The sequence below is a fragment of the Esox lucius genome, chromosome 17 (assembly GCF_011004845.1).
Source record: "Esox lucius isolate fEsoLuc1 chromosome 17, fEsoLuc1.pri, whole genome shotgun sequence".
Lineage (NCBI taxonomy): Eukaryota > Metazoa > Chordata > Actinopteri > Esociformes > Esocidae > Esox > Esox lucius.
In genome coordinates this window covers 30121242-30147342 of record NC_047585.1, presented here as the reverse complement: position 1 = coordinate 30147342, position 26101 = coordinate 30121242, and the positions used below count along the sequence as shown (strand labels likewise).

Sequence of the window (26101 nt, the reverse complement as noted above, 5' to 3'; positions counted from 1 at the left end):
GTGTGTGTGCGTGTGTGTGTGTGTGTGTGTGTGTGTGTGTATGCGCATGTGTGTGGGTGTGTGTGTGTGCGTGTGTAGTTCACGTGTGTGTATGCTCGTGTAGCTTGTGTCTGTGTGTGTGTATGCACGTGTAGTTCTTGCGTGCGTCAGGATAATGACTAGTCTCAGATGATTAGTCCGTTCTCTCTGATTAGGGACCGGGGGATGGAAAATGAATGGGTGAGAAAGAGAGATGAAAAGAAGAGTGGTTCCTGGCCTTTTATTTGCTCTGGCGCCTCGTGGTGTTTACACAGGCCCCAAACAGACGTAGGATGTATCCTGTCTGTCCGTCTGTAGTAGGGAGAGTTGTACCTGTGAAGATGGCATCATTAGATACGGGTAGCTACATTGGCAACACCAACGGTCACGTGGTTCATGGGACTGGTGTGACACGTAGCCATTTGAATTTGTGACTGTGGTAAACAGGTCTCCAGGACGTTGACCATTACACAGCAGTGCTTCGTGCTAACTCCCTCTCCCTCTTCTAGCTCTGACCAGTTTTGACGTGGTGATCCAGTATGGTCTAGCCACTCCAGAGGGGCTGGCAGTGGACTGGATAGCAGGAAACATCTACTGGGTGGAGAGTAACCTGGACCAGATCGAGGTAGCCAGGCTGGATGGAACCATGAGGACCACCCTGCTGGCTGGGGAGGTGGAGCACCCCCGGGCAATTGCCCTTGACCCCCGCTACGGGTGAGGATGACCGTAGCCTGGTGATAATGGGTTTTGCCTTGCTGTGTCTCCCCGCCTTGCTTCAGTCTAGTGCCAGGCGAGGAATGAGCAAGCGAGTGGCTAAAACTGCCCCTGTGTAGGATCCTGTTCTGGACGGACTGGGACGCCAGCATGCCGAGGATCGAGGCGGCGTCTATGAGTGGAGAGGGGAGGAGAACCATCCACAAGGAGACTGGGAACGGAGGCTGGCCCAATGGACTCACGGTGGACTACCTGGAGCTCCGCATCCTGTGGATCGATGCCAGGTCAGACCCACAGGACGCCAGACGGCCTAGTGGTTAGAACATCTCACCCCAACCAAAAGGCTGCTAGAGCCAATCCTAAAACCTATTGTGGCAGGCCCCCCTCGTTCCTCTCCTGTTCCCAGGGGTTTGGTCCAATGCAGAAGCCAAATATCCCTCTTCTCCATTCCCCTCGCAGAGGCTGCACTGAATCAGTCTCCTGGTTGTCTTTCATCCACCCTCCAGGTCTGATGCGATTTATTCAGCCAAGTACGATGGTTCCGGCCTGATCGAGGTGTTGAGGGGACATGAATACCTGTCGCACCCATTCGCAGTGACCATGTATGGAGGAGAGGTTTACTGGACGGACTGGAGGACAAACACACTGGCCAAGGCCAACAAGTGGACAGGCAACAATGTAACCGTGGTCCAGAGAACCAACACACAACCTTTTGACCTGCAGGTCTACCATCCCTCCAGACAACCCCAGGGTAGGACGCACACACTGGCTAACACATTCACCATCCCTCCAGACAAGCCCAGGGTAGGACGCACACACTGGCTAACACATTCACCATCCCTCCAGACAGCCCCAGGGTAGGACGCCCACACTGGCTAACACATTCACCATCCCTCCAGACAACCCCAGGGTAGGACGCACACACTGGCTAACACATTCACCATCCCTCCAGACAACCCCAGGGTAGGACGCATACACTGGCTAACACATTCACCATCCCTCCAGACAACCCCAGGGTAGGACGCACACACTGGCTAACACATTCACAGCGATATAAAGAGACGCTTGGCCTTGGTCTACACAGTATTACTGAGTCCTGTAATGAGTGACCTTCTTGGTTGATGAGCTTTGCTCTAAGGCCTGGCCAGCCTGATGTCACCACTCCCTAGAGACACACCAGATTGACCCGTCACACTGTGGCCATTTGATGGACAGATCCTCTCAGTCGGTTTGTCACTGAGGCGAATTGTGGCATCTGGCCTCAGCTGTCATAACTGCTCACCTCAAAATGGCCATGCACAGAAAACCATGCATTTATGGATGAGACAGATAGGCCTGCTGTCTGAGTGGAAGGAGCTGTTTTATATGCTCATACTGGATGACTATCAGGAATTGTTTTGCTCTTGTTCTCTTTTGTCCAATTTATCCTTTCTTCACGTTTTCTCTCTCTTTTTTGTCCTCTCTCACATTCTATTTCATGTCCTATGTTATCACCTCTCCCTCCCCTTATCCCTTTCTTCACCTCCCTCCACTGTCCCTGAGCCTCCCCTTATCCCATTCTTCACCTCCCTCCACTGTCCCTGAGCCTCCCTTTATACCTTTCTTCACCTCCCTCCACTGTCCCTGAGCCTCCCCTTATACCTTTCTTCACCTCCCTACACTGTCCCTGAGCCTCCCCTTATCCCTTTCTTCACCTCCCTCCACTGTCCCTGAGCCTCCCCTTATCCCTTTCTTCACCTCCCTCCACTGTCCCTGAGCCTCCCTTTATACCTTTCTTCACCTCCCTCCACTGTCCCTGAGCCTCCCCTTATACCTTTCTTCACCTCCCTCCACTGTCCCTGAGCCTCCCCTTATACCTTTCTTCACCTCCCTCCACTGTCCCTGAGCCTCCCCTTATACCTTTCTTCACCTCCCTCCTCTGTCCCTGAGCCTCCCCTTTAACTTTCTTTCTTGATCAGTGTCTCATTGCCAAAGATAGTTTAAAACTAATGTTTTACCATTAGTTGTGCACAGTGTTTTAATTGCGCAAATCTGAATGACAAGGGAAAGTAAATATTTGATGTTTTTTGTGCTCCACTGTTTGCCCCAAAAATATCTGTGATTGCAGTGTTTGATGTGGGAGTTTATCAATATTTGTTTTTATGTTCTTCATGAGTCTGTATAATCTGTGAATTAGTTCGTTTTGACATAACCTATCTGCCTGTGGTGGCCTGGTCTGCCTGTGGTGGCCTCTCGATATCAAGGCCATGCTCACTGAGTTTATACATAAGCAGGTTTTGATCTGTGACTCTCTCTCTCTCTCCCTCTCTCTCTCTCTCTCTCTCTCTCTCTCTCTCTCTCTCTTTCTCTCCCCCCCATAGCTCCTAACCCGTGTGCAGCGAACAATGGAATGGGTCCCTGTTCTCACCTGTGTCTGATCAACTACAACCAGACCTTCTCATGTGCCTGCCCTCATCTCATGAAGCTAGGAGCTGACAAACACACCTGCTACGGTATACACACCTACTACTGTAATTATACACACAGACATACATAATCACCAACAGCAGCAAGAACACACTGAGAACAACTGCTGTCCCCACACACACTCTTGTGTTTCCCCTGAGCTGGCAGGGTGTCGCCCCCTCTGTGCTTTGCTTGGCAGCGAACTGGATTTGTTTAGAGTAGCACACTGGAACTGATTGTGTGTGTGTGTGTGATGACTCAGAGCCAGGTCTCTGTTTCTACAACCACGTATAGAGGTTTAACCTCACCACACAAGAAACACACACATACGTCCCTCTACTGATTACCTCAGGCTTTGTGTCACAGTACACACACACACACACTTTTTTCCGGGATTCTGCGGCTTGTGGTGCCAAGATGGTTTGAGGAGTTCAGGCCCTGTGTTAAGTTGAAGGGGGTGTGTGTGTGTCAGTCTGTGTGTTTAGAATTCAGAGGAGCAGATTCTATTATCTGCCAAGTAATGGAATAGAGAGGCCCACTCTGTTTAATGCAGGCATCAGCCAGAACTCTTCGTCATTCAATACCTTCAGCTCACACACACATGCGCACCCACTCACACACGCACTGTGCTATCTCATGTAGACAGCCTTAGAAGCCATTAACGCACGACACATACATGCACATACGCACGCGCGCACACACTTCGATGCTATGGCTCAGGCTGATGTAGATATCATGCATCATCGCTGATTTAACTCACTTAGAACACAGTCATGGTTATTCAGCCTGCCAAGTACAATCAGTTAACACTCTCAGATCTCACTGCTTCTTAGTGTTGAGGAGCATACTCCATGGGTGATTTTACACACACAGAGATAAGCAGACACACCCATCCCTATCATTTCCCTAAACCCTCTCTGTCAGTTGTTTACTTGTCTCCCCCCCCCCCCCCCCTCCCCCCAGAGTCCCGTCAGTTCCTGCTGTACGCCCGTCAAATAGAGATCCGAGGCGTGGACATTGACAACCCCTACTACAACTACATCATCTCCTTCACCGTGCCGGACATCGACAACGTGACCGTGGTGGACTACGACGCCCTGGAGCACCGCATCTACTGGTCGGACGTCCGCACCCAGACCATCAAGAGGGCCTTCATCAACGGCACCGGGGTGGAGACCGTGGTGTCTGCCGGTAGGGAATAAACTGCGGGAATATTGGAAAACTGTGGGAGGATTAGAAACAGAAAATGCATGGAAGCTTTAGCACAAAGACGTAGTTCACTCGCATTCTACAAACTGACAGCCTCCTTGTCCGAAAGACTAGTGAAGGATAATGAAACGAATTCATTATTTCATTATTTGATCGGGTGAGCTATTCTTTTAACGCAGATGTGTTTTTGTATCATCATCTGAATAAGTGTGTGTGTGTGTTCCCATAGACCTCCCCAACGCCCATGGTCTGGCAGTGGACTGGGTGTCCAGGAACTTATTCTGGACCAGCTATGATGCCAATAAAAAACAGATCAATGTGGCCAGACTTGACGGCTCCTTTAAGAATGCTGTCATCCAGGGTCTGGACAAACCCCGCTGCCTGGTTCTGCACCCAGTACTGGGGTGGGTATAAACAGAGAGGCCTGACTCAGAATCCGCTTTTTCCCGTAAACTGTTTTACTGGGGAATTTGGTCACCAAAAAACAGGAGGGGCTTATATGCTTCATGAGGCTGATTAATCATTTTTAGCAGTGGGCTGATATTATGGAACACACCACCCTGTATCAGACCGACACAACCACCACCCCGTATCAGAGCGACACATCCACCACCCCGTATCAGAGCGACACATCCACCACCCCGTATCAGACCGACACATCCACCACCCCGTATCAGAGCGACACATCCACCACCCCGTATCAGACCGACACAACCACCACCCCGTATCAGACCGACACAACCACCACCCCGTATCAGACCGACACAACCACCACCCCTTATCAGACCGACACAACCACCACCCCTTATCAGACCGACACAACCACCACCCCTTATCAGACCGACACAACCACCACCCCTTATCAGACCGACACAACCACCACCCCGTATCAGACCGACACATCCACCACCCCGTATCAGACCGACACAACCACCACCCCGTATCAGACCGACACATCCACCACCCCGTATCAGAGCGACACATCCACCACCCCGTATCAGACCGACACATCCACCACCCCGTATCAGAGCGACACATCCACCACCCCGTATCAGAGCGACACATCCACCACCCCGTATCAGAGCGACACATCCACCACCCCGTATCAGAGCGACACATCCACCACCCCGTATCAGACCGACACAACCACCACCCCGTATCAGAGCGACACATCCACCACCCTGTATCAGAGCGACACATCCACCACCCCGTATCAGAGCGACACATCCACCACCCTATCAAAAACACACAGACCATCAAGCTATCAGGTAGTTTCCCTACTGCTAGCAGTCTGCCAAAATAGCAAGGCTAGTTTAGATGGTGGTTAACCCCTAGCAGCCAGCCTTACCGCTCTGGAAGCCACACCAGTTCCTCTCTCATCTCTCCCTTTTCATCTCTCACTTTTTCTCCACAGACAACTGCTATGCTGAGAGTTATTTCCCCTGTCACACAGTGGCCCTGTTCCCTGTCTGTGTCTTCCTGTCTCTCATTGTCTCTCACTAGCCTTTCTTTTTAAACATACTCCCTGTTCTTCCCGCTCTATGCATTTCTTTCTTGTTCTCCTGAGTCCCTGTTTCTTTTGTAAGTCGTTCTTACTCTCTCTATTTTAGCAACAGGCTCAGCAGGCATGCATTAGCTCCAAAAATCATTAACACACATTTTTGTGTTTTTTGTGTGGGTGGGTTTATGTCTGTGTGTATGTGTGTCTGTGTGAATTCTTCTCTAAGTGTGTGTTTGTGGTATGTGTGCTGCGGATGTAGAGGGGATTTTTTTTCTTTGTCTTTTTTTGTCAATTTTTTGTTTTTTGAGAGCTGAGGAATGTTTCCGATCTGGGCTGTTCTGCTGGCATGGCAGGGAAACCAGGAACAGATGCTGAAGACGTCTCTGCTTTCCTACTCACACACAATCCAGGATGGGAGGGAGCACAGAGAAGGGGTCGGGGGGAAAGGTGTACATGAGGTTTAAATAGTTTCATCTGTATTCACACTCAGGATAAGTCTAGAAATGCAGAGTATGGTGGAAGAGGTTGTTTTGTAGAGGAAGTGGAGGGGCTTAATAGGGTTTGATGTCTCAGTAGATGTCTCAGTATGTGTTTGTGTGGAAATGTCTCTTTCCACCCACTTTCATGTGTAACCTACATATAGAGAGACAGAGAAAACAAGTTTCTGACAAAAAATCTGAGAGAAAGGGAAGCCAATTATAGTGCATTCAGTTGACTACAGTAATATTGAACTGTGATAGGACTATACCAGGGTTGTGCTCAACTCACTGTTTCATTGAGAATTGCATGATCATTTCTCTTTGAATAACGCTGTCCTGAAGCCTGGAGTTACAATCCAGTTATATTTTATTTCACCAATCACTTATTGTATATTTTGTTCCAAATGGATGAAGTACAGCTATTTCACATATACATTAATTTAAACATCAATTTGACAAAGAATAAATAAATTAGGTCGCTGTAATGGGCCAATACATCAGTTTTAACAAATAAGGTTGGAATATAGCAACAAGGTCAAGATTCAAGGGGACCCTTTTTTATTTCTTGAAAAGCTCCAAAGCCTAGCACAATACCCTGAGTTGTCTCAGTAAAGCATTGAATTGCAAGGTTGTTATTACTGTACTCTGGCAGATTGTCTGATTCACTGAGTAATGTCTTTGTTATGTGTTTACGGAACATAATGAAAGAGAGCGGTCTGGCTCTACACGTATGCTAGGTTGAGACCGCTAACACCGCCCCCAGTATGAAGGGCCCAAGAGCTATCACACACACACACAGGATCCCCACCCAGTTCTGTCAAGGGGTGTTTACTTCATGCCACTGACGAAATGTTGTGCGAGACCGGACCTTTTCGTATAATACAGGAGTACCCCTCCCTTACACAGTCAGGTACCATTCATGGGAAGTAGACTGTAAAAAATGCTCAGAGGTGTTGATAAGTGTCACTGACAAAGGATTCAGTGCCATAGAAATTGTGGATGTATAGGACTGCTCATGGAAGGCAAGGAAGACTTTTTCTTGGCTTCTGTCCCTGTTTCAACTTTTAGTGAAATTGTTTGTTCAAGGTCAACTCAAATGCCAGACTTGAATGTAATGAGCAGCTTTGCTATCTATATTCATTTATGTTACACTCTTAATTATGAATGTAGGTTGTGATGTCTTTGTACTCTACTGCTTTATAATGTTTTGTATTATGAAATGTTCCATGTTTTGTGTGGACTCCAGGAACAGTATCTCCTGCTTTGATTAGTAGCTAATTGGCATCCTAATGAAATCATAAGCTTGAAAGAATATCTGGATAGTGATTTAAAAAGGGACATCTCTTTTGGTTTCCGGGAGAAGGACCTATCAAATTCAGTCGATGTCTGTCTGTCTTCCAGGAAGCTATACTGGACAGACGGAGACAACATCAGTATGGCCAACACCGACGGCAGCAACCGAAGTGTCCTCTTCACCAATCAGAAAGGCCCTGTGGGTAAGTGGTTCTGAAAAAGTGTGGTGCATTATGAAGTATAGTTGCCATTTTGGATCCAGGCATAATGGCTTCTCTCGCCCATCTCCAGGTCTATCCATAGACTTTGACACAGACGAGTTGTACTGGATCAGTTCGGGGAACAGCACCATCAGCCGCTGTAAGCTGGACGGGTCAGGTCTTGAGATCCTTGAGGGTGTCAAGGGCAAACTGACCAAGGCCACATCTCTGGCAATTATGGGTATGTAGGTAGTGCCTGAACACTTACTAGAACTGTATGTTCACAATCCAGGCTTTCTCTCCTGAGCTGTTTTACATTCATAATTTAATGACTAAATTACATTCATAATTTAGTCATTAATCATTATCCAGATTAACAGTTAGTGCATAGGCTTGACTGAGAGCGGTAGTTATAGTATTCATCAGGCCACCATCATTGTTTGTATGACCATAGTATGCCCCTATAACGGATCATTTTGATTGGCCCTGGATCTGTGTGTAGAACATGATATGTTGTGTGTGTAGGGGAGAAGCTGTGGTGGGCAGACCAGGGCACTGACCAGATAGGAACCTGTGACAAGAAGGATGGCGGGAACTGGAAGTTTCTGAGAAACCACACGTCCCCGGTGATGCACATGAAGATCTACAACGAGACCGTGCAGAAAGGTGAGCGTGCGCGTGCCCTTTCAGACCCACACGCAAATCAAAACAATCCTTAAGGCTGTACAATAATTTCAGTTTTCAGTGCTGTATTGGCCAGGATCTTTCCCCTTGGAAACATCAATAACGTGGTGTTCTGGCCTCTGTATGAAGTGTGTCTGTCACCATGGTGGCTGCCAGATTAGAAATAACAGTTTTAATCTATGCCCGCAGATACATAGCTATCTTTGTTTGTACTCTGAATAAAACTACAGACTTGTTGGTGCAGGTCCCTAAGAATGTTTTTGTGTGTGTTTTTCCAGGCACCAATCTGTGCAGTAATAACAACGGAGGCTGTTCCCAGCTGTGCCTGCCCACCTCCCCCAACACTCGAGCCTGCATGTGTACTGCTGGGTACAGCCTGAAGAGTGGACAGCAGTCCTGTGAGGGTGAGATACATGCACCCGCATAACACACCTACCTGGCTACACACACACACACACCAGTAGGGAGTTATATGGGTTTTATTTTTATATGTTGTTTCTGCGCTTACAGTCACTGGGGAAAACATTGGTGGTGAGGCTTAAACAAATTCAGCTTAACTTTGGAATCATTTATGAAAACTGCAAGGATGCCAGTACATTTGCGGGAAATGTGTATTAGGCTAATGTTTCCCTTGGCCTCAGGTGTGGGCTCCTTCCTGCTTTACTCGGTTCATGAGGGCATTCGTGGAATTCCCCTGGACCCCTCCGACAAGTCAGACGCTCTGGTGCCAGTGTCAGGCACCTCCCTGGCTGTGGGCATTGACTTCCACGCAGGTTGGTACACACACACACAACCACATACACAGCCTATGGAGAGAGGCAGTGAGACAAACTATCCTGTCATGAATATGATGCATCCAGACAATATGGTAGATGTATTCCACTTGATAATGAATCACTTCAGGTTATGTACTGTACTTTAACTTCTCCAGACAATGACACCATCTACTGGGTGGACATGGGTCTGAGTACCATCAGTAGAGCTAAGAGAGACCAGACCTGGAGGGAGGATGTGGTCACCAATGGCATCGGCAGAGTGGAGGGTATCGCTGTGGACTGGATCGCCGGTAAAACACACACTGTATTTCCAAACCAACTAATACTGTACACACACTCAACCTGCCTGCATCTGTCAGACTCACATGTGACACTTTACACAGAGTGTGGGAGAGAGAGAAAGAGAGAGAGAGGGATATAGCGCTAGCTAGCTGAAGTTTAGTAACAGAGAGAGGGATAGAGCGCTAGCTAGCTGCAGTTTAGTAACAGAGAGAGGGATAGAGCGCTAGCTAGCTGAAGTTTAGTAACAGAGAGAGGGATAGAGCACTAGCTAGCTGCAGTTTAGTAACAGAGAGAGGGATAAAGCGCTAGCTAGCTGAAGTTTAGTAACAGAGAGAGGGATAGAGCGCTAGCTAGCTGCAGTTTAGTAACAGAGATAGGGATAGAGCGCTAGCTAGCTGCAGTTTAGTAACAGAGAGAGGGATAGAGCGCTAGCTAGCTGAAGTTTAGTAACAGAGAGAGGGATAGAGCGCTAGCTAGCTGCAGTTTAGTAACAGAGAGAGGGATAGAGCGCTAGCTAGCTGCAGTTTAGTAACAGAGATAGGGATAGAGCGCTAGCTAGCTGCAGTTTAGTAAGAGGTGGCTGTATAGTTTACGTCACAGGACATGGATGTGGACAGAGTGAATTTTGACAAAAGATTATGACCAAACATATTTGTTTTACACTGTAGCTGAAGTGTTGCAGATTGGTATCATTGTGGTACTGAGTGTTGGTGCTGATCCTACACAGGAAACATTTACTGGACTGACCAGGGCTTTGACGTGATCGAGGTTGCCAGACTCAACGGCTCTTTCCGCTATGTGGTCATTTCCCAGGGCCTGGACAAGCCCCGTGCCATCACTGTCCACCCAGAGAAAGGGTGAGGATGGGGGGAGATGTGAAGTGGGGGGGCTGTATACCTCGTGGGGGGTGTGACGGTAAATCCCGAAAATGTTAAGTCATAGTTCGGTATGATTTCAGTACAGTTTTCAGTACAGCAAAACATAACATTTCTTTTAATTTATTATGAAATTATAAAGTTTGCCCATTGCCACTGTAGTTAAAGCTATATGTAGGATTTGTCAGTAAACAAAAAAAACTATTACAGCATTTTGCAATTACTCACAGGTCAGAAAGCGGTTTGGCAGAAATGCTCGATAGAGAAAGAAGTTTCGAATAATAATTAAAAAAATTGAATAAAAAAAGCACTGTTCCAAAAAAAGCACTAACTCAGAGTTCAATGTAATTGTTATCCTTGCTAACGTTAGCTTAGGGTTCCTGGGGCTGGCTAAAAGAAGCTCCTAACTTGCTGATTTAGGAGTAACTCTTTTTTTTTAAATGTCCTAACTTGTCAGTCCTAATGTCCTAATGTCAGTCCTAACTTTAGGACTCCAAAATGTTGGGTCTATTGACAAAGCGTTTTAGCGTTAAAACCAGCTCCTAAATGCGGGAAAAGTTAAGTGTAGTCAAGAGGACTCCTAAATCACTAAGGCCAAATCACAAACAAATCATTGCTGCCTGCAATCCGCCTCTTAATCAGGTCAACGTAATAGGAACATTTAATGACACAGAGCTTTTTAAAAGGTATCGGCATAATCACAAGGGTATTATGATCATAGTAGAGTTAATCATTGATGCCCTCACTTCACCAACAAACAGAAACAACCCAATAACATCAGAGATCAAGGTTGTGACAACTCTACGCTACTTGACCACAAGGAAAATGCAGCTATACAGCACAGAAAAAACTGCGTATATATGAGTCATCAGTCATTTGAATATTACATCAGACAATAAATGCCCTCTCTAGACCCCGTTTCGTCCAACATATCATTCGGTTTCCTCATTCCCCAACTACAAAGAAACAAAGCTGACTTCATGGCCATAGTTGGACCACCCGGTGTAGTTGGTGCTATAGAGCTGACACAATCGCACAAATTATTGAATTCATCAAAAGATGAACGCGCATTTCTTTACAAGCTGCCAGACATCTAAGAGGCTGACAATTAGCTGAACATATCTTGACTATTCAGTACATCATTCTTGGTTTCATGTTTATTCAGTGACACTTAGCCTACATTTTAATTTTAATATCTTTATTTCAACATGGCAACATGACACATTCTTCTAATCTACAGTATTGCTGTGATGAATTCACTGACGACATAGACCCCTCCCCTATCAGCCAGTCACTCTGGGCATAGTAGGTAGGCTTGTACATGGAACACAGACATCATCAATAGCAATGGTGTCTCTTAGCTTAAGTCTTCTCCCCATTCCTTAGTAGAAGTTGGTCTTAGCAGATTGTGAATTGGTTTTAAGAGGAAACTCTTAGAAAACCTTTAGTGTTGTTTTGGAGTCCTCCTAGTGGTAAGATAAAATGTTTTGTGAATATGGCCCCTGCTTGCTGGCTATTGAAAGTTAGTTTAAGTCTTCTTTTGCGTTCTTTGCAGTTTTCGTAGTGTATGCTGTGGTAGACAAGGGAGAAATTGGCTGTTTGTCATCCTGATCTCTAGCTGCAATTAAGAGTTTATTACAGTAAGCGAACTTCACTCCCTATGGCGTATTTATGCTATATTGTCCAAGTAAAAAGTGTGTTCCCAAAATAAGCCAAGGAGGAAAGCCGCCTTGAAGAAGGCAATTGGCTGGAACAGAGTTGGCTGAAAAGTATCAGGCTCAAAAAATTATGAATTGACATTCCACTGACACTGAACTGTCTGTGTTGCTAAACAACTCTTAGAAGGCCTCATTATCTTACACAACACGTTTATAAGGGACAAAACTAGTGTTTTTACTGAACAAATTCTACCTAGTGCAGCTTTAACTGGAAAGCCGTATTTTTCCAAACTGGAGACCTGAATGATTCCGGGGGTGTCCTCGAGCTCTGGCTTGTCGTTTGTGTTCGTCATATTTATTTACAAGGCTGCATTACATGTGCTAGGCTACTTCAGTTGCTAAGTTACGGCTCCAAGATCCATCTCCAGGGGGAAAGTTTAGAATGTTAGTTCTGCGCACAAAATAAATAATGTATGTGGTTAAAACTAGACTATATTCATTCTGATCACAACGCGTACCGAACCAAACATCCTGTACTGAACAATATGTGTACCGTCACACCACTAATACCTCACTACTCTCATTTAAACCACTGCAAGAAAGTGTCAAGTGTTTGTTTATATGTGTGTGTGTGTGTGTGTGTTTGCGCAGGTATCTGTTCTGGACTGAATGGGGTCAGTACCCTCGGATTGAGAGGTCTCGTCTGGATGGATCTCAGAGAGCTGTTCTGGTCAATGTCAGCATCAGTTGGCCTAATGGCATTTCCATAGACTACCAGGTAAAGTATAACACACACACTTCCACACATTTATGAATCCTCGCGCTCTCTCTCACGCCCTTCTGGTTTTGTTTGTGAGCGCAGGAGGGCCTTCTGTACTGGTGTGATGCCCGTACTGACAAGATTGAGCGCATCAACCTGGAGACTGGAGAGAACAGAGAGCTGGTGTTGGCCAGTAACAATATGGACATGTTCTCTGTTTCCGTGTTTGAGAACTACATCTACTGGAGTGACCGGTCAGTGTCTCTATCTGTCTGTCTGCCAGCCCTCCACTTCATCACTGTCTCATTCCTTCACCCCCCTCTCTCCTGCTTTTTTCTCCGCTGCTGTCTACATCACTCTTTCTCTCTGCGCCGATGTCATGTCTCTCTCTCCTAGTTATTCATTCAGTCTGTCACCCTTCCTCTGTGTTGGTGTCTCTGTTAATCACTCTCCACTTTGTCCTTGTCGCTGATGTCATCTCTCCCTGGCCCGTTTCAGGACCCACGCCAATGGCTCCATAAAGAGGGGCAGCAAAGACAACGCTACAGATTCTGTGCCCCTGCGTGCCGGCATCGGAGTACAACTCAAAGACATCAAAGTGTTCAACAGAGCCAGGCAGCAAGGTTGGCACCAGCACGCACTGTGGACTGTTTAAGAAGGCCTCCCAATGATGTTCAGAAACTGTAATGTTTAGAATAGAAATACGGTTATGTGAGATCACGAACATGTTCAGGCCACGGATCCACTATCCGATGTGTCCGACATATAAAAGCATTTCAGATTTGACCCCAAAAAAGTTATTGAACGTAAAATGATGTCTGTGTTGAGTATGTGGCATGTGCTCTGCAGGTACTAACGTGTGTAAGGACAACAACGGGGGTTGCCAGCAGCTTTGTCTTTTCCGTGGCAACGCGGAGCGTACGTGCGCCTGTGCTCACGGCATGTTGGCTGACGACGGACAGAGTTGCCGTGACTACGACGGTTACCTGCTCTACTCAGAGCGGACTATTCTAAAAAGTGTCCACCTATCGGATGAAAGTAACCTTAACGCTCCCATAAAACCGTTTGAGGATCCTGAACACATGAAGAACGTTATAGCGTTGACATTTGATTATCGCGGCGGTGGAGGGAAAGGCGCCAATCGCATTTTCTTTAGTGACATCCATTTTGGGAACATCCAGCAGATCAACGATGATGGTTCAGACCGGAAGACCGTGGTGGAAAGTAAGTTAACACCACCTCCCCTCTGTCTTGTAGTCTCCTGTTTATTCAGTCTGTTATCATCTGTAGTCCTGTAGAGATCCCTCTCTTGTCTCCCCTCATCACCCATACTCCTCTGATTTGCCCTGTTCTGAATGCTAATATGTGAGGGCCAAGTGAATGTAGGTAGTTTATAGTTAGCATGGGTTATTGGACTGGGAAAAGGTGTTGAAACCTTGTGTCCAATAGACGGTTCTCTCTTCACCAGTTAGATAAGCATCCCTCCTCCTCCTCTACTGAGAAAACCGCCGTCTGGAGCAGTGATGTACAGCAGATACTATCACTATTAGTCTGCATGAAGAAACAGCTGGTTTTTCTCAAAAAGAAAGATGGGAAAAAATGTTTTTGCAACCTCCAACTGAATCATGACAGGACCTTGTGTCTAGCTCTGTTCTTTCGGAGATTCACTGTTAAAAGCTTTCATATCAACCCAGGTTTAGGAACACTCGGTACTCAGTAACATAAACCAGACTGAGACAGTTAGACCTTCATTCTCTTTATCTTAGAAGAACAGAAATAAACAACAGGCCAAATGATGGTATAACTGCGCAGAATCACATCCTTTAAAAAGGTCCTTTGTATTGTGTTAGCAGAAATGTATTTCCCGGTATGTGTGTGTTCTCTGCAGTGTCCCAGGAGGCCCTCAAAGCCCTTTGACTCTCACAGCGGGAAGGCTCTTACTTTAGAAAGTGCTGTCCCTTGATTGAACCTTGGAGTTCAGTCGCTTTGTACCACAGCTTTTAGTGTGGAATTTGTGCACTGGGGGACAGGAACATTTGGGTAGAAAGGGTTTTGTAGTCGTGTCCTATTGAACTGGTACTGTGCTGCTGTTTGTTTGGTCCATCGAGCTCTCAAACTCTACACTTTCAGTCCCAATGCAGATTGTCATGGACACAAGCATTACATTTTTACCTTGAGGTTCCCCCTTATGGTTCGCTTTATAGATAGGTTTATTGTCCGGTTTACGCCTTCCCCTGGCACCCCAGCCCCAGCAGGTCCTGTCTGAACTTCTGGGACATGAGGACATAGAGGATGGGGTTGGCCACTGTGGAGGAGGTGGCCATGAGGCGGGCGAACACGCTAAAGGGCCCGTAGTGGGGAGACCCAGTGGGCCCGTGGACGCCTCCACTCAGGAAGGCGAAGGTCAGGCCGTATGAGGGCAGCCAGCACAGGGAGAAAGCCAGCACCAGTAGGGCCGAAGTCTGGGTCACCTTCCGCTGGTATCGCTCCACCTGTGGTGCCCGGCCACTCTTCCGACTCCGCCACAGGAACAAGTAGATCCTGCCATAGGCTACGGTGATGACGCCTAGCGGCAGGGCGAAAGACAGGAGGAAGTGGCAGACCCCATAGGCCAGCTGGCCGCCATGCGACAGGAAGTTGAAGCAGGCCAGGCCATCAGGGTCAGTCTGTGAGGCGTTCACGCTGCGGAAGGCCAGCTGTGGGGTGGCCAGGATGAAGGCGGGGAGCCAGAGAGCAGCAGCGCCCAGCGCTACGCGGCGAGGGGTGAGGAGGTGGTAGGCCCGGGTCGGCTCCACCACGGCCAGGTAGCGCGTCACGGCCAGCGCGGCGAGCGTCAGGGCACTCACCGTGGAGCAGGCGGCGCCTAGGAAGCTCACCAGACGACACAGGATGTCCCCAAAGGGCCAGTGCTGCAACGCTATGGCGACGGTGTGGAAGGGCAGCATGGCAAGGAGTAGGAGATCGGCAGCGCTCAGGGCTAGCAAAAGGGTGTCCGTACCCGTCCCTGTCACGCTCCCCTGGTTGGGTTGACGCCCCGGCCCCGCCCCTCTCCGACGACGCCCACACAGGATGACCATCACCAGGCTGTGTCCGGTCACACCCAGCACCAGGATCAGGACATCCAGCACCGGCACCAGGACCTGCACCACGCCGCCCTGCCCAGACTCTCCATCACCGGAGTCATTCCTCCACCCAGCACCGGCAGCAGCCATGAAGAGGACTGACGGAGCAGCGTCACTCCTGAAACTACAGTTGGTAGAGTCTGCCACTGACAGACACGCTACCGTGGGTTAATATCAATAGTGGTTGTAAAAACTCCTGATAACTAATCAACTACCTACTGCTGATAACAAATAGTTTGGGAACATCAGCTGAAATATTGATGAATGATAACGATACTAAGGTGTGCCTGTGCCATTAACGGGCACAAAACAACACACCTTAAATTACATAAGTTGTCAGTGTTACTTCTAATGACCTGAAGCATAGTGAAACATAGTAGTCTAAAAACTCACAATAGTATAGATTCATTTCTGTGTTTCTTTTTTTCTTCTAAAAAGTGTTTACCTTGATAAAAATAGTCCTTTGAAAGGAAACTACTTTGACGTCTCAATCTATGCAAATCAAACGGTCTCCCTGAACCAAGGCTTTATACTTCGGCCAATCAGCTCCACCTTAATCCTAGTCCCTCCAAAGAAACGGTTGAATAGGAAGACATCAGTCCATGCCTTCTGATGTTTGGGAGGCTCTTGATTTAGCAATGAGCTAGCCGTCAGAGTGCTCTCTGTCTCTACCCAGGAGTCCTTTTATGTCCATCTGGCGGCAGCTGACAGCGGTGGCCAACTGGGTCTGTGCTGCTGAATTGTAGACACTCCGGATGGTTCCGTTTCCTGTCAGCTCACATCAAAAAGCCTTGACAGCTCCACATGACGACTCAATCAGTCTCTTACTGCTAACCCACTGACAGTCTGTCTGTTCATGTCAAGCCCGCTGGAAGGAATGCCTGGAGCTAGAGGGAGAAGTGGAGGCAGGAATGGCATACGGTTGTACGAGGGGCAGGTGTATTGTGGGATTAAAGGAGGGGTGAATCACAGTATATTGCGTGTGAACTCTGGACTGCTCCGTTCTGTGAGGCTTCGACAGTGACAACGTGCGAGGGAGATGAGTTGGTCAGTGGGAGGACCTGTTTCGCACAACCAAAGCCTTTTGCAGAGTTTGTCACCACACAACGCACACGTACACACACTCTGAATGAGAAATCTGTGTAATTATTGATCTTCGCTGTTGTGTTTGCACTCTGCTGGAATGTTCCGTTATCACACCCAGACAAGTGCCATAAAACTGTGTGTGTGTGTGTGTGTGTGTGTGTTAAAAGGGTGAACTCTGGACATTTACCCAGAGCTGGTGATTTCTGCTTTGTAAACTTCCGCTGCTGCATGCAGCAGACAGAACTGACAGATATCCACACCGTGAAGCCTGGGTTAGAAGGTGTGAAGAGAGAACCAGAATAGGAGAGTGGGCTTGGGATGATTTATTAAAAACTCAGAGGATAGAGGAAATTGAGAGAGAGCAGATTGTGTTACATTTTTAAACGTGTTGATTTATGTGAGGGGAAAACCAGGGGAGTGGTTTTCCCCTCACATAAACGTCACACACCTAGGCGTTCTACACCATAGATACTAGGTCCTCAAGCCTGTCTTAAGTGTGGCAGTAAGCTGCTAGCCAGTCTGTGACTCAAGTTTGTGATGATGAAATGGAGAGATGGAAGTGAAGTGCAAAGTGTCCCACCTTGTGTTGAACCTCCCAGAGATACTGGCCAGGCCTTTGATCTGGTTAGTATGTCATAACCAGTTTGGAAAAGGCCTCTTAAAGCAACCAGCAGGGAAATATAGCATTCTCTTTGGCACTGTAGTTGTGAAGGATTGTGGGTGTGGGTTGTACATAACCTGAATGTTTCTGCGGAGTTGAGAAGGGTTGGGGAAAACAACTAGCTCAGACAGTAACTCATTAGAAGGAAGAGCAATGCTACAAACATTACCAGCTATCAATGAAAAAGAGCAATGAAAGAAAATATGCAGCTAGCTGTTTTTGTTTTGTTCTAGATCATTATTAAAGGCGTGTCATGTCTTCTAGTCTTCAGATCATTACCAGGAGTATCATGTCCTCTAGTCTCCAGATCATTACCAGGAGCGTGTCATGTCCCCTAGTCTCCAGATCATTACCAGGAGCGTGTCATGTCCTCTAGTCTCCAGATCATTACCAGGAGCGTGTCATGTCCTCTAGTCTCCAGATCATTACCAGGAGTATCATGTCCTCTAGTCTCCAGATCATTACCAGGAGCGTGTCATGTCATCTAGTCTCCAGATCATTACCAGGAGTATCATGTCCTCTAGTCTCCAGATCATTACCAGGAGTGTCATGTCCTCTAGTCTCCAGACCATTACCAGGAGTATCATGTCCTCTAGTCTCCAGATCTTTATCAGGAGTATCATGTCCTCTAGTCTCCAGATTATTACCAGGAGTGTGTCATGTCCTCTAGTCTCCAGATCATTACCAGGAGTGTGTCATGTCCTCTAGTCTCCAGATTATTACCAGGAGTGTGTCATGTCCTCTAGTCTCCAGATCATTACCAGGAGTGTGTCATGTCCTCTAGTCTCCAGATCATTACCAGGAGTGTGTCATGTCCTCTAGTCTCCAGATCATTACCAGGAGCGTGTCATGTCCTCTAGTCTCCAGATCATTACCAGGAGCGTGTCATGTCCTCTAGTCTCCAGATCATTACCAGGAGTGTGTCATGTCCTCTAGTCTCCAGATCATTACCAGGAGCGTGTCATGTCCTCTAGTCTCCAGACCATTACCAGGAGTATCATGTCCTCTAGTCTCCAGATCATTACCAGGAGTATCATGTCCTCTAGTCTCCAGATCATTACCAGGAGTATCATGTCCTCTAGTCTCCAGATCTTTATCAGGAGTATCATGTCCTCTAGTCTCCAGATTATTACCAGGAGTGTGTCATGTCCTCTAGTCTCCAGATCATTACCAGGAGTGTGTCATGTCCTCTAGTCTCCAGATCATTACCAGGAGTGTGTCATGTCCTCTAGTCTCCAGATCATTACCAGGAGCGTGTCATGTCCTCTAGTCTCCAGATCATTACCAGGAGCGTGTCATGTCCTCTAGTCTCCAGATCATTACCAGGAGTGTGTCATGTCCTCTAGTCTCCAGATCATTACCAGGAGCGTGTCATGTCCTCTAGTCTCCAGACCATTACCAGGAGTATCATGTCCTCTAGTCTCCAGATCATTACCAGGAGTATCATGTCCTCTAGTCTCCAGATCATTACCAGGAGCGTGTCATGTCCTCTAGTCTCCAGATCATTACCAGGAGCGTGTCATGTCCTCTAGTCTCCAGATCATTACCAGGAGCGTGTCATGTCCTCTAGTCTCCAGATCATTACCAGGAGCGTGTCATGTCCTCTAGTCTCCAGATCATTACCAGGAGCGTGTCATGTCCTCTAGTCTCCAGATTATTACCAGGAGTGTGTCATGTCCTCTAGTCTCCAGATCATTACCAGGAGCGTGTCATGTCCTCTAGTCTCCAGATCATTACCAGGAGCGTGTCATGTCCTCTAGTCTCCAGATCATTACCAGGAGCGTGTCATGTCCTCTAGTCTCCTGATCATTACCAGGAGTATCATGTCCTCTAGTCTCCAGATCATTACCAGGAGTATCATGTCCTCTAGTCTCCAAATCATTACCAGGAGTGTCATGTCCTCTAGTCTCCAGATCATTACCAGGAGCGTGTCATGTCCTCTAGTCTCCAGATCATTACCAGGAGCGTGTCATGTCCTCTAGTCTCCAGATCATTACCAGGAGCGTGTCATGTCCTCTAGTCTCCAGATTATTACCAGGAGTGTGTCATATCCTCTAGTCTCCAGATCATTACCAGGAGCGTGTCATGTCCTCTAGTCTCCAGATCATTACCAGGAGCGTGTCATGTCCTCTAGTCTCCAGATCATTACCAGGAGCGTGTCATGTCCTCTAGTCTCCAGATCATTACCAGGAGTGTGTCATGTCCTCTAGTCTCCTGATCATTACCAGGAGCGTGTCATGTCCTCTAGTCTCCAGACCATTACCAGGAGTATCATGTCCTCTAGTCTCCAGATCATTACCAGGAGTATCATGTCCTCTAGTCTCCAGATCATTACCAGGAGCGTGTCATGTCCTCTAGTCTCCAGATCATTACCAGGAGCGTGTCATGTCCTCTAGTCTCCAGATCATTACCAGGAGCGTGTCATGTCCTCTAGTCTCCAGATCATTACCAGGAGCGTGTCATGTCCTCTAGTCTCCAGATTATTACCAGGAGTGTGTCATATCCTCTAGTCTCCAGATTATTACCAGGAGTGTGTCATATCCTCTAGTCTCCAGATCATTACCAGGAGCGTGTCATGTCCTCTAGTCTCCAGATCATTACCAGGAGCGTGTCATGTCCTCTAGTCTCCAGATCATTACCAGGAGCGTGTCATGTCCTCTAGTCTCCTGATCATTACCAGGAGTATCATGTCCTCTAGTCTCCAGATCATTACCAGGAGTATCATGTCCTCTAGTCTCCAAATCATTACCAGGAGTGTCATGTCCTCTAGTCTCCAGATCATTACCAGGAGCGTGTCATGTCCTCTAGTCTCCAGATCATTACCAGGAGCGTGTCATGTCCTCTAGTCTCCAGATCATTACCAGGAGCGTGTCATGTCCTCTAGTCTCCAGATTATTACCAGGAGTGTGTCATATCCTCTAGTCTCCAGATCATTACCAGGAGCGTGTCATGTCCTCTAGTCTCCAGATCATTACCAGGAGCGTGTCATGTCCTCTAGTCTCCAGATCATTACCAGGAGCGTGTCATGTCCTCTAGTCTCCTGATCATTACCAGGAGTATCATGTCCTCTAGTCTCCAGATCATTACCAGGAGTATCATGTCCTCTAGTCTCCAATCATTACCAGGAGTGTCATGTCCTCTAGTCTCCAGATCATTACCAGGAGCGTGTCATGTCCTCTAGTCTCCAGATCATTACCAGGAGCGTGTCATGTCCTCTAGTCTCCAGATCATTACCAGGAGTGTGTCATGTCCTCTAGTCTCCAGATCATTACCAGGAGCGTGTCATGTCCTCTAGTCTCCAGATCATTACCAGGAGCGTGTCATGTCCTCTAGTCTCCAGATCATTACCAGGAGTGTGTCATGTCCTCTAGTCTCCAGATCATTACCAGGAGCGTGTCATGTCCCTCTAGTCTCCAGACCATTACCAGGAGTATCATGTCCTCTAGTCTCCAGATCATTACCAGGAGTATCATGTCCTCTAGTCTCCAGATCATTACCAGGAGCATGTCATGTCCTCTAGTCTCCAGATCATTACCAGGAGCGTGTCATGTCCTCTAGTCTCCAGATCATTACCAGGAGCGTGTCATGTCCTCTAGTCTCCAGATCATTACCAGGAGCGTGTCATGTCCTCTAGTCTCCAGATCATTACCAGGAGCGTGTCATGTCCTCTAGTCTCCAGATTATTACCAGGAGTGTGTCATATCCTCTAGTCTCCAGATCATTACCAGGAGCGTGTCATGTCCTCTAGTCTCCAGATCATTACCAGGAGCGTGTCATGTCCTCTAGTCTCCAGATCATTACCAGGAGCGTGTCATGTCCTCTAGTCTCCTGATCATTACCAGGAGTATCATGTCCTCTAGTCTCCAGATCATTACCAGGAGTATCATGTCCTCTAGTCTCCAAATCATTACCAGGAGTGTCATGTCCTCTAGTCTCCAGATCATTACCAGGAGCGTGTCATGTCCTCTAGTCTCCAGATCATTACCAGGAGCGTGTCATGTCCTCTAGTCTCCAGATCATTACCAGGAGCGTGTCATGTCCTCTAGTCTCCAGATTATTACCAGGAGTGTGTCATATCCTCTAGTCTCCAGATCATTACCAGGAGCGTGTCATGTCCTCTAGTCTCCAGATCATTACCAGGAGCGTGTCATGTCCTCTAGTCTCCAGATCATTACCAGGAGCGTGTCATGTCCTCTAGTCTCCTGATCATTACCAGGAGTATCATGTCCTCTAGTCTCCGATCATTACCAGGAGTATCATGTCCTCTAGTCTCCATATCATTACCAGGAGTGTCATGTCCTCTAGTCTCCAGATCATTACCAGGAGCGTGTCATGTCCTCTAGTCTCCAGATCATTACCAGGAGCGTGTCATGTCCTCTAGTCTCCAGATCATTACCAGGAGCGTGTCATGTCCTCTAGTCTCCAGATCATTACCAGGAGCGTGTCATGTCCTCTAGTCTCCAGATTATTACCAGGAGTGTGTCATATCCTCTAGTCTCCAGATCATTACCAGGAGCGTGTCATGTCCTCTAGTCTCCAGATCATTACCAGGAGCGTGTCATGTCCTCTAGTCTCCAGATCATTACCAGGAGCGTGTCATGTCCTCTAGTCTCCTGATCATTACCAGGAGCGTGTCATGTCCTCTAGTCTCCAGATCATTACCAGGAGCGTGTCATGTCCTCTAGTCTCCTGATCATTACCAGGAGCGTGTCATGTCCTCTAGTCTCCAGATCATTACCAGGAGCGTGTCATGTCCTCTAGTCTCCAGATCATTACCAGGAGTATCATGTCCTCTAGTCTCCAGATCATTACCAGGAGCGTGTCATGTCTTCTAGTCTCCAGATTATTACCAGGAGTGTGTCATGTCCTCTAGTCTCCAGATTATTACCAGGAGTGTGTCATGTCCTCTAGTCTCCAGATCATTACCAGGAGTGTGTCATGTCCTCTAGTCTCCAGATCATTACCAGGAGCGTGTCATGTCCTCTAGTCTCCAGATCATTACCAGGAGCGTGTCATGTCCTCTAGTCTCCTGATCATTACCAGGAGCGTGTCATGTCCTCTAGTCTCCAGATCATTACCAGGAGCGTGTCATGTCCTCTAGTCTCCAGATCATTACCAGGAGCGTGTCATGTCCTCTAGTCTCCAGATCATTACCAGGAGCGTGTCATGTCCTCTAGTCTCCAGATTATTACCAGGAGCGTGTCATGTCCTCTAGTCTCCAGATTATTACCAGGAGTGTGTCATGTCCTCTAGTCTCCAGATCATTACCAGGAGCGTGTCATGTCCTCTAGTCTCCAGATCATTACCAGGAGCGTGTCATGTCCTCTAGTCTCCAGATCATTACCAGGAGCGTGTCATGTCCTCTAGTCTCCAGATCATTACCAGGAGCGTGTCATGTCCTCTAGTCTCCAGATCATTACCAGGAGCGTGTCATGTCCTCTAGTCTCCAGATCATTACCAGGAGCGTGTCATGTCCTCTAGTCTCCAGATCATTACCAGGAGCGTGTCATGTCCTCTAGTCTCCAGATTATTACCAGGAGTGTGTCATGTCCTCTAGTCTCCAGATCATTACCAGGAGCGTGTCAGGTCCTCTAGTCTCCAGATCATTACCAGGAGCGTGTCATGTCCTCTAGTCTCCAGATCATTACCAGGAGCGTGTCATGTCCTCTAGTCTCCAGATCATTACCAGGAGCGTGTCATGTCCTCTAGTCTCCAGATCATTACCAGGAGCGTGTCATGTCCTCTAGTCTCCAGATCATTACCAGGAGCGTGTCATGTCCTCTAGTCTCCAGATCATTACCAGGAGCGTGTCATGTCCTCTAGTCTCCAGATCATTACCAGGAGCGTGTCATGTCCTCTAGTCTCCAGATCATTACCAGGAGCGTGTCATGTAGTCTCCTTGTTCAACCACCCTGCCTACAGCTCTGTGCTACTCACTGACTCATGTCCTTTAACACACAACTGGAATTAACGGGCTGTCTCTCCTCCTTCCCCCATCTCTCTCTTTCTCCCTCCTTGTGTCTCTTTTCCTCCTTTAGGTGTTGGTTCGGTGGAGGGCCTGGCATATCACCGTGCCTGGGACACTCTGTATTGGACCAGCTATACCACTTCAACAATCACCCGGCACACGGTCAACCAGAACCGCTGGGGCGCCTGGGACCGTGACACAGTAGTCACCATGTCTGGAGATGACCATCCCCGGGCTTTTGTCCTGGATGAGTGTCAGGAGTGAGTGTCATGTTGGACCGTAATGGCCTTAAGTCATACCTTTATCAGTTTCTCACAGATTGCACCTTTTTCTAGCGACTGTTTTCATATTACCATGTCCTGATCCTTAGCGTTGCCGTTGTATTTTTCCACAATCTCTTTTTGAATAGCGTTTAACTAATCATATTGAGCTCTAGGGAATCATCATAATTTGGTTCTTTAACAGATTAAATGACCCAAAGCCACATTAAGCTTCTAATACAAGTGGCCCACGCTCAAACCATTTGAAACAGAGGCCATCATTCCACTTTTTGAGACCTTTTGGTTCTTCTGTTGTCGCCCACCAGCCTGATGTTCTGGACCAACTGGAACGAGCAGTCCCCCAGCATCATGCGCGCCACCTTGTCTGGTAACAACGTGCTGGTGATCATCGGAAGTGATATTCGCACACCCAACGGCCTGGCAATAGACCATCGTGCTGAGAAACTCTACTTCTCAGATGCCACCCTGGACAAGATAGAGCGCTGCGAGTACGATGGCAGCCGCCGCTACGTGAGTGACCGTGGCATATACACACGCACGCAGATTATGCACCCAGAGTCCTCCACCCACAGTCACCCTGGTTTAACCTCTGTGTGCGGCTGGGCTGCCCTCTGCAGCTGGTGCTGAAGAACGAGCCGGTGCACCCGTTTGGCCTGGCGGTCTATGGACACTACATCTTCTGGACCGACTGGGTGCGCAGGGCCGTTCTCAGGGCTGACAAGTACGTGGGCGGAGACATGAAGCTTCTCAGAGCCGACATCCCCCAGCAGCCTATGGGAATCGTCGCTGTGGCCAATGACACCAATAGCTGTGAGTTCTGAGAAAAGGGGGGAGGGGTTAGCGTGGGCTTTTTACCGTGGAGGGCGGGGGATTGGGAGGCTTGATGTAGGCAGGCAGAGTGGCACGGACACGGACACACACACACACACACACACACATGGTTGCCTACCTCCTCCCCACCCTCACTCACAACATGCACAGTCAATCACCAAATACTGTTCTAGATCAGTTTGTGTTGGACACAGGCAGGTGGAGAGCTGTGTGTGTTTGTGTGTGTGCTTTAGCGATTCTGGAAAAAGTCTGGATATTTAAATATATATATATATATATATATATATTATTTTGCTCTAGTTGGCTGTAACTTACCCAAAACTCAAGTATTTTTTCATCGTGGTCTGTTCTCCATCTCCTTCTTAAATAGTAAGCTAATTTGGTTTCAGCGCGTTTATTTCTATGAATGATCCAAATTAGTTTTCTCATGTCTCTCTCTTGTCCCTCTGCAGCAGACATATGGTGAGCAATACGTTTAGAACATAAATCCCAATAAAATCACAGTGTCAAATAACAGTACATATAGAACTGTGGGAATCATGCAACTTGCAATATAAAATCACATCACCAGGTCCATGGCAAGTCCCGACCGCAGTGTGTGTTTGTTGTGTTTTGCGTGTGTGTGTGTGTTATGCGGTGTGTGAGTGTGGTTGTGTGTGTATTCTAACCCTTGGTCTTTGTATAGGCGAGTTTTCTCCGTGTCGGGTGAACAACGGAGGTTGTCAGGACCTGTGTCTGCTGAACTCCGAGGGCAGGGTTAACTGTACCTGCCGCGGCGATGGCGAGAGGAAGCTCCTAGAGGACAACACCTGTGTTGGTGAGGGGGGAGGCGGGGCGGGGGCGGAGAGGAGGGAAGGAGGGGCCAGCGGAGGTCACGTGTTGCGGGGCGGAGGGGGCGGGGTTGGTGGGGAGCATTCCATTAATTATGTAAGTGCGGCCATTTGCCAAGGACCAGCGCATAGTGCCTTACTCCGGAACATTCGGTGCTTAAAACCGCGTTGTTTCCCACGATGGGGGAGTTAAGTGGTTCTCCCCGTCTGTGTCCGCTTCTCTCAGCCCTGAACACCACCTGCAGCAGCATGGATGAGTTTGAGTGTGGAAACGGGGACTGTGTGAACTACACCCTGACCTGTGACGGCAAGCCCCACTGCAAGGACAAGTCAGACGAGAAACAGTCCTACTGCGGTGAGTGGGGGTCGTTGGCCTCCGGCAACCCGCCGATAAAACCCAGAAATGTGTCTGAAGCTGTTTTCTCCCA

General features: G+C 47.8%; 2 protein-coding genes across 7 annotated transcripts in view; one reads left to right on the top strand and one right to left on the bottom strand.

Annotated features, from left to right (window-relative positions):
• LOC105017034 (low-density lipoprotein receptor-related protein 1) overlaps positions 1-26101 on the top strand; it is a 156828-nt gene that overhangs the window by 112312 nt on the left and 18415 nt on the right. For all 3 annotated transcript variants that reach the window (XM_029114188.2, XM_029114187.2, XM_034287467.1), the window contains 22 exons: positions 528-732; positions 852-1016; positions 1239-1483; positions 3093-3224; positions 4141-4368; positions 4616-4790; positions 7768-7862; positions 7951-8100; positions 8385-8525; positions 8822-8947; positions 9185-9316; positions 9475-9609; positions 10329-10458; positions 12786-12912; positions 12997-13148; positions 13393-13517; positions 13744-14118; positions 23802-23991; positions 24318-24522; positions 24630-24822; positions 25529-25660; positions 25900-26028. In XM_029114188.2, coding sequence (XP_028970021.2) covers positions 528-732; positions 852-1016; positions 1239-1483; positions 3093-3224; positions 4141-4368; positions 4616-4790; positions 7768-7862; positions 7951-8100; positions 8385-8525; positions 8822-8947; positions 9185-9316; positions 9475-9609; positions 10329-10458; positions 12786-12912; positions 12997-13148; positions 13393-13517; positions 13744-14118; positions 23802-23991; positions 24318-24522; positions 24630-24822; positions 25529-25660; positions 25900-26028 — 3687 coding nt within the window. The remainder of the gene's footprint in view (positions 1-527; positions 733-851; positions 1017-1238; positions 1484-3092; positions 3225-4140; positions 4369-4615; positions 4791-7767; positions 7863-7950; positions 8101-8384; positions 8526-8821; positions 8948-9184; positions 9317-9474; positions 9610-10328; positions 10459-12785; positions 12913-12996; positions 13149-13392; positions 13518-13743; positions 14119-23801; positions 23992-24317; positions 24523-24629; positions 24823-25528; positions 25661-25899; positions 26029-26101) is intronic.
• On the bottom strand, positions 14125-16941 carry LOC105017000 (galanin receptor type 2). 4 transcript variants are annotated; one of them, XM_020055508.2, is made up of 2 exons: positions 16410-16941; positions 14125-16162 (listed from the first exon to the last, which is right to left on the bottom strand). In XM_020055508.2, exons 1-2 carry the CDS (start codon positions 16423-16425, stop codon positions 15117-15119), a joined length of 1062 nt encoding a protein of 353 aa, XP_019911067.1. In that variant the 5' UTR covers positions 16426-16941; the 3' UTR covers positions 14125-15116. The 4 variants fall into 4 exon arrangements, with proteins under 4 accessions (XP_019911067.1, XP_019911068.1, XP_010879566.1 ...); XM_020055509.2 differs by having other exon boundaries at positions 14125-16174; positions 16462-16941; XM_010881264.3 differs by having other exon boundaries at positions 16462-16941.